General features: G+C 39.7%; 1 protein-coding gene across 1 annotated transcript in view; it reads left to right on the plus strand.

Moving 5' to 3' along the window:
* PCSK1 (proprotein convertase subtilisin/kexin type 1) overlaps window positions 1-8975 on the plus strand; it is a 47712-nt gene extending 38737 nt beyond the window's left edge. The window contains exons 10-14 of the mRNA XM_003799705.1: window positions 1287-1520; window positions 2628-2785; window positions 4184-4317; window positions 6644-6805; window positions 8164-8975. Coding sequence (XP_003799753.1) covers window positions 1287-1520; window positions 2628-2785; window positions 4184-4317; window positions 6644-6805; window positions 8164-8538 — 1063 coding nt within the window. The 3' untranslated portion in view covers window positions 8539-8975. The remainder of the gene's footprint in view (window positions 1-1286; window positions 1521-2627; window positions 2786-4183; window positions 4318-6643; window positions 6806-8163) is intronic.
* The last annotated feature ends 3372 nt before the right edge of the window (window positions 8976-12347 follow it).

Below are 12347 nucleotides of genomic sequence, written 5' to 3' on the forward strand. Positions count from 1 at the left end.
AAAAAAAAAAAAAAAAAAAAAAAATCATACGCACTTGTGATTTTACCATTTTCTCTCTCAGAATTCCTCAATGATTCCCACTGCCCAAAGCGTCAGATAAGCCTCCTTTGCTGCATTTGGGGCCCTCATCACTCTGGCTCACCTCATTGTCCCTTCCCTGCTCTAGCAAACCTGACTGTCATTTGGCTGCACCTGTGCTTCCCAGCCTGGGGCTTCTGTCCCAGCAGCCTCATGCCCTCTGCTCTATCTCCAATCTCAATGTTCTACCTACCCTTCAAAGTTCAGCTAATACATTTCTCCCTAGCAAAGACTTCCCAGAGCTTTCCATTCCATGGACATTTTTCTCCTCTAAATTCTCACAACACCTTAAACCCTGAACACAGCATTCACTAGAGAAAGGATAGTTATAAAAGGCTTATTTTCAAAGGATTGTAAATTTCTTGAAAACTCCTTGAATATTTCTGTAGTATTTAGCACAGTACCTTGCAAGAATGAGCTTGTATAGCTGAGTTTCAGAACAATTTTGATATGTTAACATAAAAAAAGAAAAAAAGGCAAAGCATGCTACAAGTTGGTAGCCAGCCAGTGTCTTTAAAATATGATTCTCCCTATAAAGGAAGCCAGGGCCTTATCTGTGGGTTCCTAATGTTGGGTATCCTAAGGCTTTTAACAGACAGCCAACGAGTAGCAGATATGAAGGAAGTGTTGTGATTTTTGCTCCAGTGAAATGTAACTAGAAATCAGAGACAAAGTTTAACATTTCTACAATGCTGAGGATTAACTTTTATTTACAGTAAAAGCTTAACTTATATATGAGAAGTTTTCAATACTGTATTTTGAATGAAGACTTATCAATCATAATAGACACTAGAATAGTACCTTTAGCTACAAAATAGTTGTTACAAAATCTTACAAAATATTCTCTGTGGTGGCCACCTCTTCGTAAAATTTTGTAATGACTATTTTGTAAATAAAGGTACATTTAGGTATAATTTCCCATTTTCCCTATGCATGGTGATTTGAATTTGGGGGTGGCTTTTGGGACACCATCTATAAGTAAAATTATAAAAGGCACTTCATAATCCCTAAACAGAAATGCTTATTGTTAGCATTTGGTTTTGGTTTTTGTTTTTTAAGCAAAAGGATAGAATTTATTGAAAGATAAAGAAATAGATAAGAAAAAGACAGAGAAGAGAACCTCTGGCAGGGGTGGAGTGGGGTTCTTGGGTTTGTAAGGAAATTTCGTTTGGTCCCTGAAAGATACTTTGGGTCAACTTCCCCTCCAGCCCTAATCTTACCTGGCGAGATATGCAGCACCTGGTTGTCTGGACCTCTGAGTATGACCCTCTGGCCAATAACCCTGGATGGAAAAAGAATGGTGCAGGCTTGATGGTGAATAGTCGATTTGGATTTGGCTTGCTAAATGCCAAGGCTCTGGTGGACTTAGCTGACCCCAAGATCTGGAGCAGTGTGCCTGAGAAGAGAGAGTGTGTTGTAAGGGACAACGACTTTGAGCCCAGGTAAGTGTCCCCAGGAGTTTCCAGCAAACGTTTGCTCATGGCACAATTTGATCGCAGTGTTGGCCACTCTGCTTAATTTTTTTCTCACCTGTTCTCCTGAAGTAGATGGAGGTAGAAATCACCAGTGTTGCTTGTGGGTCTCCATGGGGACCACTGAGAGACCAGAGATCTATAACTCATGTTAACACATCTGCATCTTCCTCTTGGAGCTCACCCAGCATGTGCCATTAAGTCCAAGGTGCACTGTTGTTTTATGTGCTTCTAAGAAAAAACATTGTCAGTTAAATTATGACCAAACATCATGTTTAAGATTCATTCCCAATTTGATGTTAAGCTATTTCTAAAAATTCATTTTAGGATTGATGAAATGCAATACGTGCCAACCAGTATCACCCAAGACTGACTTCCAATATCACCTCACTTCATGCCACCGAGACTACAACTCATGACCATCCTTCCATGAAGAACCCTTTATCACACTTGTTTACACAGGCTGCCTCTTGTCCACCATATCCAGCCACAGAAGCTAAATTTGCTATTGTTTTTCTTTCTTTTCCTTATTTCATATTCTCTCTCTCTCTTTCTTCCCTTGCCTCCCCCTCTCCCTCAAAACAGGGTCTTGTTTTGTTGCCCAGGCTGATCTTGAACTCCTGGGTCAAGAAATCCTCCTATCTCAGCCTCCCAAGTAGCTGGGACTACAGGCACCCACTGTGCCCAGTGTGTTATTTTTATCAAGACAACCAATAAAAATACTGAAAACCCACTCCCATAACATACCTTGAGGGTGGAAGGCCGAGGGGCATGCCTTAGGAAGCCCTTATAGACAAAATCACTTTTTCTTAAAAGAATCTTTTTGATGGGTCCAAAGCAAATCTGTTCAGATTCAATTCCACAGCAGGCAGCATTGTCTTGAAGGATTTGTGTTCCTTACCATTTTCATATGTGTGGAAATTGGTTTATACCAAATCCTCAGTTGGGCCCTGCTCAGAACAGAGACCACAACACGCCTAGCTGAGCATCTAGTTAAGGTGGGTGTGTGCACACGTGCATAGGTGCAAGGAAGAAGACCGAGGATTTATTCAGTGCTGATTCCTTCCGTGCGTTTAGAGCCCTGAAAGCTAATGGAGAAGTCATCATCGAAATTCCAACCACAGCTTGTGAAGGGCAAGGCAACGCTATCAAGTCCCTGGAGCACATACAGTTTGAAGCGACAATTGAGTACTCCCGCAGAGGAGACCTTCATGTCACACTTACTTCTGCAGCTGGTAAACTAAAAAAAACCTCTTCTACATCATTTGTTTAGATTTTTAAGTGTAAATTGAATGATTTCAAATCACTGATTGTCTTTGTTTACTCATGGGACTAATAGATATTTTCAAATCTTAAAAACATGCTTATTTTTCCTTTTGCTTAGAGTTAGGTCCTTCTCTGCCCTGATAATTCCCACTGATTCTTCAATAAGCTAAAAACTAGGCCCATTCAAATAATGCCAAATAACAAACTTCTCTGGCGCCAGTCTTTTCCAGCTGCGTTCACTTTTCCAGGTTACTAGTCTGTCATTCTTTTCTCTTAGGTAACACATTAGTGGAAGTAACTCTGATAATTGATTGATTAATGAAACTCACAGATGTAGTGCAACGTCCAAAGAGTCAGCTGAAAAGTAGGAATTCTAATCTCTAAGAAAAGGCTGAAAAGACTAATAAATGGAATAAAATGAATAAGTCCATTTAACACGATATATGGACTTTGGCTGTTTCCTGAGACGGTGCTAATACAGATGAGACAGTGGATGGGAAAGGCCTTGTGAACTATAAAACACAATCCAACCAGGAGGTTCTACTCTGATGCTCATAGGCCTTAGTAGGACTCCACTGGCTAAATTCAATTTCCATAGGTATATGTGAGGGAAAATGAGCCATCTCTATGATCTTCCTCCAGAAAGCGAATTTTTAGAGGTTTGGAGTAGGCTCTGTTTTAGAGTTATGCTTTCTAGATATTTTGAAATTGGCCTGAAATATCAGTAAAAATGCTTTTTTTCATTGATTGACCTATAGTTCATTTAACCCTTTCGCTTAGAAAGAAACATTATTTATTGATCTATCTAGTGTTTGGACTTGAAAATTTAGAGCTACTCCTAGTATTAGGTTTGACATGACAAGAGATCATATCATTGATAAATTAATTAATATTTGATTAAATAATCAGTGATAGGTATTGATAATTAGATAATGCATCAATTAATTTGATATCTAAATGATTATAGACTCAGGGACCTATTACATTTTCCAGATTTCCTCTTATACTTTAAAATGGTAGTTTCACTAAAATGTACTTTAGATCTTTGACTTCCTTTAATCCAACTTGTACATGTACTTCTCATTCAAATAACTTTTAGTCAACATAGTCGTTCATTATTCTTTCACAATATTTATTGAGGAAAGTTATACTATTTATTATTATATGCTAGGCAATGCGCTAAGTACTATAGATAAAACTATTAGTCTTTTCCCCTGTGAATGTCTTTTTCCTGGTCTTATACTGAAAAGGAAAATTAGGAGGACTGATTTCTCTGGGCTTTCATTTTCAATTATTAGCTGTTACAGCGTAACCTACTATCAGAGCTGCTAGGACATTCATTAACTGTGTTTGTCGTATGGAAATAGGAACCAGCACTGTACTGTTGGCTGAGAGAGAGCGGGACACGTCTTCTAATGGCTTTAAGAATTGGGATTTCATGTCCGTTCACACATGGGGAGAGAACCCCGTAGGTACCTGGACTTTGCGAATTTCAGACATAGTAAGTATAAATGAGAGGATAAAGAAATGTAAGTTTACTTTCGAACACTCTGAGGCACCTTTAAGGTTGATTTTATCATTCATTAGGGCCCTAAAAAAACTATAAAACTCCTTAGTAGAGGTAAAGGGAGATACACAGTATTTCAAACCCTGCCCAACTAGGTAGGCACCAGCCATACTATAAAAGGGAAAAAGTCATACTGATTAACAATGTGACAGACTATGGGACAAATCCAGGTTCTCCCACATCTGAATGTAGCCAGCCACTTGACCTATTCAGCCACCTAAATGATCAGCAAATACTCAGATACTCTGACACTCTGCCAGTGTCTTACCAGACTTTACCCCTGTGACCAGGCATTCTTAGAAGTATCCTGCCGTGCCACGTGGGCACAGCTTAATGTTAGGCAAGATCTTATTTCATACGACTCTTTCCCCCCCCCAGTTTTAGCCATGAAAACCAAAAAGCATTTCTCAGTTCCCTTTTGGTGCTTACTGACACTCTTTGACATCCCTCTGTCACTTTAATGGACAGTCACAAAAATAAAAGGAAAGAGAAGTATATGAGCAAAAAGTCAAATTAAATGAATTATTTGGTTTTGCATCATTTCTCCAGCATTCTCTTTGGGTGAGAGTATAAACGAGTGGTGTTTTGAGTCTGAGTTTCTCTGAAAGAAAGTGTGATAAGTATCAGAAGTATAGATTTCAGTGCTTAGATAACTTTTTAAAAACAAATTACTTTAAATTCTCGAAGATGTCAGTTAATTAATACAAATTCTATAGTCATTGCTATGTTTTTGTCTAAGGCTAGCTTTCTCCCAAAGACTGCAAAAGTCATGATTTAAAAATGGAAGTTGTAAAAAGTCCTGTTCTCGTAAAGAGAGCAAGAAAATGTTGTTAGTATGTTGTCCTGTTCTTGAACTTGGCCTCTATTCTTTCACTCTGTTTCACCATCAGGAAACTAAGAAAAACTGTTTACCAACATTTCATACCAAGTGTGCAAAATCTGACCCTACACTTTTAGATTAAAAAAAAAATACTTTAGGTTTTAGCACATTATTTATAACATAAATATGGACTCTCTGAAAATTATTGATCTTCCCACAAGTGTATAATTTTTAAGGGTGATTAACTCTTTGACCGCAAAGCACTTAGAAATGAAATGAACCAATTGGGGTGTGTAGTGATCACAACTACCCTCAGGTCTCATGGCACACTACTGGGCACTCTGTACCTTCTTAATAATCAAAATAATTCATTCAAGTTGGGCTCAGTTTCAATATTTTATATTTATAAAAAGTAATGTACAGATAAAAATTTAATATGAAACAATAAAGTTTTGCCATATTGAAATACACTGCACACTGTCGTTTTCCAAATCAGATTCTGAGGTACTCAACAGTTTACATTTTTTGTGAGAAGTATTTTGAAAGCTATCTTTATGTCCAAATTCTCCAATAATGATAATGATTGAGTCTTCTGAACTTGACAACTTTTCAAATTTGTGTTATACTCCATATTTATACAAACTCCCAGAAGAATCCACTATGTGTACAAATTATTTCAGGCACAAGTGTGAAAAATATTGAGAATGAAGCATTCTGGTACTTCCAGACTCAGGTCTGGTTACCTAACAGTAATGCCACATCAAAGTTTTGTTTGCAAAATGAACAACACCTACAGGCATCGTTCATATCAAATGTAAATCTCATTTGAAGGCCCATAGGCGTTCTTCGAAGTCAAAAGGTTAATATTGGAGGTGATTTATAATACTGCACAGAGACTTTTCCCAATGAAAAGTTTCCACAAATTGAGAACAGGGAATATAATTTTGTTTATAGAAGGTATAGTCAGCTTTTCAATAACACATCCAGTATGGAAAAGAACATTTATTTAGAGATATTTTTAATTAAATGCTTGATTATGAATCAACTAGCTATTAAATTGCCAAGCCAACAGGCTGTCAACTTTTATAGCAAGAAGGAATCTAGTGATTTCCTTTGACATAAATCTCTGCATATAAAATGCCTAGGAACTCAAAACTAGATTTTCACTATGAAATCCTTTTTAGATACAGTAGAACCTCCACAGTTGACCACCTCCCTACACAGCCTACCTCCTTCAGTTGACATCGTTTTCACAGACCAGACAGGCACCACACGTCTGTATTAGGCAGGCGGCCTAGGTCCTTATGTTGACCACCTCCATATGTTGATCAGTTTGTTACAGTCACTTGGGTGGTCAACTTATAGAGGTCCTACTGTATCTTGAATGAATTTATTTTGTATTATTGTAAACATCCACTGAAATATATGCTTATTTTTTAGTCTGGAAGAATGCAGAATGAAGGAAGGATTGTGAGCTGGAAGCTAATTTTGCACGGGACATCTTCACAGCCAGAACACATGAAACAGCCTCGTGTGTACACATCGTACAATACGGTTCAGAACGACAGGAGAGGGGTGGAGAAGATGGTGGACGTGAGGGAGGTGTGTGGCTCTGTTCTTGGTGTGCTTTTTTGGACTGTGGTGGACAGTGAGTGAGGGCCCATGGGGAGGAGGAGGGTGGTGGTGGGAATCTGTTCATTTGCTATAGTAGGAAACCTTATTTTTCCTTTGTTCTTTTATCCAGAATTTAGAAATTAAAATTAATGAACTCAATATTAAATCCCTTCACATGAATTTTCTCCCCTTATGACAGATATCAAATTGGAAAGCAAGCTGTTAACATTTGGATTACACTTAGTTTTTAAACATTTTTGTCATTATCTCATTTAACCTATAATCCCCATAACCTAGGAAAAATGGACACTAGTATGTCCATTTTGCAGAAAGAAAACCAAGGCTCAGGTGGTAAAATCATGTAGGCTTCCCTTACTAGTTTTCCTGAGATTTCTTGGTAACACCAAGGAGAACTATAGCATCACAGTTTCCCTGAGAATACGTGAGGGAATAGCTAAAGTAAGTTATTCACACTCCAGGGTCTGACCCTGCTGGGGCTGCTGGCTTCTCCCTGTCAGGTGGGGGAACCACACTTTATCTCTGTATTCCTTGGCCTCCTCCAGCACGGTGCCTCTGATGGAGTAGGGATGTGTTCAGAATTTCCAGAATGGCCTGCCTTAAATAGATCCAGTTCTGTGCTTGGTGTTTTGGAGGATAAAGAGACATGGTATTTACTCAAGAAATGTATAACCATGTGAAGGCTTCCACTCAGATTCTGGCTGCATTTACACTGTGCCAGGGCTTCCCTCCAAGGCCAGAGTCTCAGGGCCTCTGCTCGCAGTCGGAAGCAGGCTGGGCTTGTGAGTGGTTCTCTTGTTAGAATATTGAAGCGCTTCCACAGCGGTTGGCCAGAACTGGCTTCTCTGCACTTTCCAGTTTCCTCCTCCCTGCTCACTGCCTCAGTCTCTCCCCTGGCCCCTTCTTACCATTCAGGGCTTTAAAAGGGGTGATTCTGGCAGAGTAAGCCCTCTGGGAATCTTCTCCTTGCCCCCCACAACCTGTGGGAGCCTTCTGTACAGAGTTGTCAGATATCTTAATGTCCTCCTCTTCTCAAGATGGGCTCCCTGCAGTGGGCAACAGGGACGGATGCTAACACATCTCATTCAGTCCTCCAGACCCCCAGAATGGAGGTTCTCACCAGGATTTTATGAGTGGAGCCAAGGGAGATGGAAATGTTTGCCAAAGGTACTCAGCAGGTAGACAAGTGGGGCTGAATCCAATCATAGTCTGGGCTTCTACGTTGCCTCCAGGATGCCGGCAATGGGCACCGGCTGGGGCTGTGTCTGGTTCACTGAGCTATAAATACTGAGCCTTCTTTCCTGTGTGGGTGGCATTTTATGTTTTAGGAGCAGCCCAAACAAGAGGACCCTGATGAGAGACCCCTGGGGTCTGAAAGCCCCAGCAGTGGCCCGGTGGAGGGCAGGAGCGCTGACCCTATGGGTGGAGCTACATCCCAGGCCATGCTGCGGCTCCTGCAAAGCGCTTTCAGCAAAACCTTGCCACCACCGGTGCCAAGGAAGTTCCCAGGCACAAAGCTCAACATCCCTTATGAAAACCTCTATGAAGCCCTGGAAAAGCTGAACAATCCTTCCCAGCTCAAAGACTCTGATGACAGTCTATACCATGACTATGTTGATGTTTTCTATAACACAAAACCCTACAAACACAGAGATGACCGGCTGCTTCAGGCTTTGGTGGACATTCTGAATGAGGAAAGTTAAGGTGAGTGTGTGGCCCCAACTGGAAGCGTTCCTGCTTCTTTCTCTCCTGTAGATTTTGCCCATTTCTGAATAGCCGTTCTGTCCTTGATTCCTACACTTACAGTACTCCTGAGGGCATTTTTCTTTTTCTCCTCCAAACTGTCTATTTGAAGGGGCTGAGCTCAAGTAGGAGATCTAATTTCCAGAATTGACCATAGCTTTTTCCTACCATCAGAAGTGGAGTGTATTATTCTTTCTGTGCTCATGGCTGACAGCCCTCTTGCTACCTTAGAAAACCTCCTTGAATCCATTTCATTTCTCAAAAGCAAAGGGAAAACCTGGGCAATCAATTAATTTGATCAAGAAATCTGCAAAGAATGAGAGGGAGGGAAAACTTTCTGTAGTTTGTTTCCTGTCTTTGCCATGTAGTCAGATTTCGATGCCAAGAACACATTTGGCCTGCGTCTGTGTCTCAAAGGAGTGGGGCGCCGGCCTCAGCCAAAAACTGCAAAAAAAAAAACGCATTTAGAAAATTCCCAATGAAAGAGCTCATAATCAGACTTACTCTTTAGGCCTTTCTACTCCAAAGCACTACTTACCCCCACTGGCAGTCTCATTGTTTGTGGGGAAAGGCTGGATCACTTAGATCTACAAACAGTGTGTGGAATCTGCATTTCCTGGTCTGATTGGCATCCCAGAGATGCATCCGAGGCCCCAAAGGCAGCTGTGGCTCACTCTGAGTGCCGGTCTCTCCCTATAGTTAGTTCCTCTTCTTTGAGGCTTTCCCTTACTGTCTCCTTGCCCATCCATGAACTAAATATTGACAGAACACATTTATACTACTTTCTCAGAAAAAAACCTCAGACCCAGCAAATTCCTAGATAGGAATTTAACAATAACAACAGGAAAGCACTTATCACATGCAGGACCAGTGTAATAGCAGGAAAAAATTACAACAGGGAAAACCAAGGAGAGGCTTCATTGTTGTTTTTCTAAATTGTGTTCATTAGAACAAGTCGTTTCGGATCCTCTTTGAAACTGAACTTTCATTCTTTGACACTGAAAGATCTTCTCCAAACCAAATTGCTTCTGAACTTCAAAGCAGAAGGTATTACACAGCTGGCAGCCCACAGACCTGATTTTGTCTCTCAGGTAGATTTTTTCATTTGCGGAATGTTTTTTAAAAATGTGAGTGATAATTGAAAATATGAGATATCATATTTTAGACCCACCTTCCCTCAGCTGTCAGGAGCTGAGTGGTGGCTGTCCAGTCTCCATGGCACCAAGCTCCATGCTGCTTAGAATGGCCACTTGATTATGATTTCACTAAATCTGAGTGTACAAAGTGTAATTTCATTAGGACAAGAATTATTCTCAACTTCTGTTAGGTAGGATCTATGTACAGTAATAATTAGGAAAGTTTGCTATGTCACCTTTATAGGCAAAAAAAAAAAAGGTATTTTAGGCCCCCAAAGTACCTCTGAAATGTAGTTTGACTGCTCATTTGATCTCACCTCACCTGGATGCTCACTTATGCTAATTCATTCATTGCCAACCTCCAAGCTTCCCTCTCAATAAGCCCACACAGGCTCTAGCCACCTATAATTGCTGGCTTTCTCCCATTGAATTTGCTATTTGCAATTCTATCACGATGTTTAAACTTCATAAGGCCCCTCATGGCATTGAACTGGTTCAGGAAAGAGAATACTAGCCTATCTCTCACTTTGACTTGAAGTGTCGTTGGTGAGACAAACTTCCACCTGCTTTTCTGCTGTTGAATTTGTGCAGAAAGAGGGTATTTCAGGAGCAATACCTGTGGACACATGAAGACTGTTCTGAAATACATGTACTGTCTGTCTGTCCTTGGAAGTTTCACAGGTTTGATATAGATTTTTAATATGGCAGTGTGTCAAAAAGTGTCCAAGATGAAAAGGTCCAGAGAGTTATTAGGTTAGTTTCCAACCAAAAAACAAAGACACCAAGAAGTAGTGATAAATGAAAGGGTTGGATACCCTTTCCCCACTCCCTATTTAAGAATGTGTGAATGTATAAATGAATCTTTCTTTTTAATCCTTCCTAATAATACCTAATGTCCTAATAATCAACTCACTGAGTTGTAGCCAAAGGTTTACTCTTGAGAAGCTTTAATATTTCAACAAAATCATGTTTGAAGTCATGTTTGAATGTTTCCAACTTGGAGTATATTGTTCAGAGGTAAAACAATTTTGTCTGTCTTTCTTAGTGCCTACATGGAGTTTTGTGAAAATGTAAAAGAGGAAACATAATATTTCCCTTGGAATTTTAAACTATATTTTCTTTATAGGTATTTATTATATACCAATGCTTTCACCAAACAGAATTTTAAAAGGCATATTAAAGAGTATTAAAGAACTAGAAGTTTGCCTAAGAATGAGAAAGTTTCATCCAATAAAATATTTTTGAAGGACATTTTCCTCTGTCAATGAAAAAAATATATAATATGTATGTACTGTGATATTAAAAGTGACATTTGTCTAATGGCCTAATACAATGTGTAGCTAAGTTTAAAATGTGTGTTCTTAGAATTCTTATGGGAACTCTGACATTATACACTTGATGTATTGACCAGAATATGTAAAATATGTTTATAAATCAGAAGAATAAATGGTTCTTCGCTAAGTCAAAAAGAACAAAGTTCATGTTTCCAACAAACCCGGTATTTCCCTCTCTTACCATGTTTCCCAAAAGGACTATAAATAAAAGTTGGAAAGTTTACATTAAAAAATTAATTTATTTTTAAGAAAATGGGTTTTCTAGGAAGCAATTTCAGAGTCTACCTGAATCAGATGTTTTACTGTCCTCTGTAGCCCAGTCTTTCACCTTTTTGGCAACACACAAAGTTCTATATCTGAGCCTTATCTGAAATGTCAAGGGGAAAAAAAACTGAACTAAATTGACTTACTATGCATAAGAGAAATGATTCCAAACAGTTCACCAACATTACATAGAATATAGCATTGGCTCCAACCTTTTTGGCACCAAAGTTGGGTTTCATGGAAGATGATTTTTCTATGGACTAGGGCGGGGAGGTTGATATGAATCTCCTCAGCAATCAATTTATCATGGTCTCTGTGCAGTCAAACCTCTCTGCTAATGATAATCTGTATTTGCAGTTGCTCCCCAGAGCTAGTACCACCACCTGAGCTCTACCTCAGATCACCGGGTATTAGATTCTCATAAGGATATGCAACCTGGACCCCTTCCATGTACCGTTTAAGTGGGGTGTGAGCTGCTGTGAGAATCCAACATAAGTGACAGGAGATGCTATGAATCTAAAGAAGCTTCTCTTCCTCACCTCTGCTTACACCCTGCTGTGCAGCTGGCTCCTACCAGGCCACAGCCAGGACCAGCCTTAGGCCCCAGGGCTGAGGACCCAGTGTCATAGGACAGAGGACAGAAGCTGATCATCAGAATCTCCCAAGTACCAGCTTCAATCCTGTGCTCAGGCTCACTTTTCCCTCCTGCTTTTAACCTTCATCCCTGGACTCTCCACCCACCATTTCAAAATCTGACATTTCTCCCCCAGGGACTGTTTTTTTCCACATTGCTTTCTTCTAAGTCATATTCAGCCAAACTAGAATGAGCTTTCAGAAATTCTGGAATAGCTTCTAAGCAGGTTTTGATCTCCACATCCAGACATCTTCGTAATTTTTTCCATCAGAAAAAGGACGATATGTCCCTGTTTTATTTTTATTGATTAATTTATTGATTTGTTGACTACATGTATTTAAAATGTACAACACAATGTTGTGATGGATAATACATAGTGAAATTATCACTACAGTCAAGCA

This window comes from Otolemur garnettii, unplaced genomic scaffold (genome assembly GCF_000181295.1).
Source record: "Otolemur garnettii isolate 467f Iridium unplaced genomic scaffold, OtoGar3 scaffold00154, whole genome shotgun sequence".
Taxonomy (NCBI): Eukaryota; Metazoa; Chordata; class Mammalia; order Primates; family Galagidae; genus Otolemur; species Otolemur garnettii.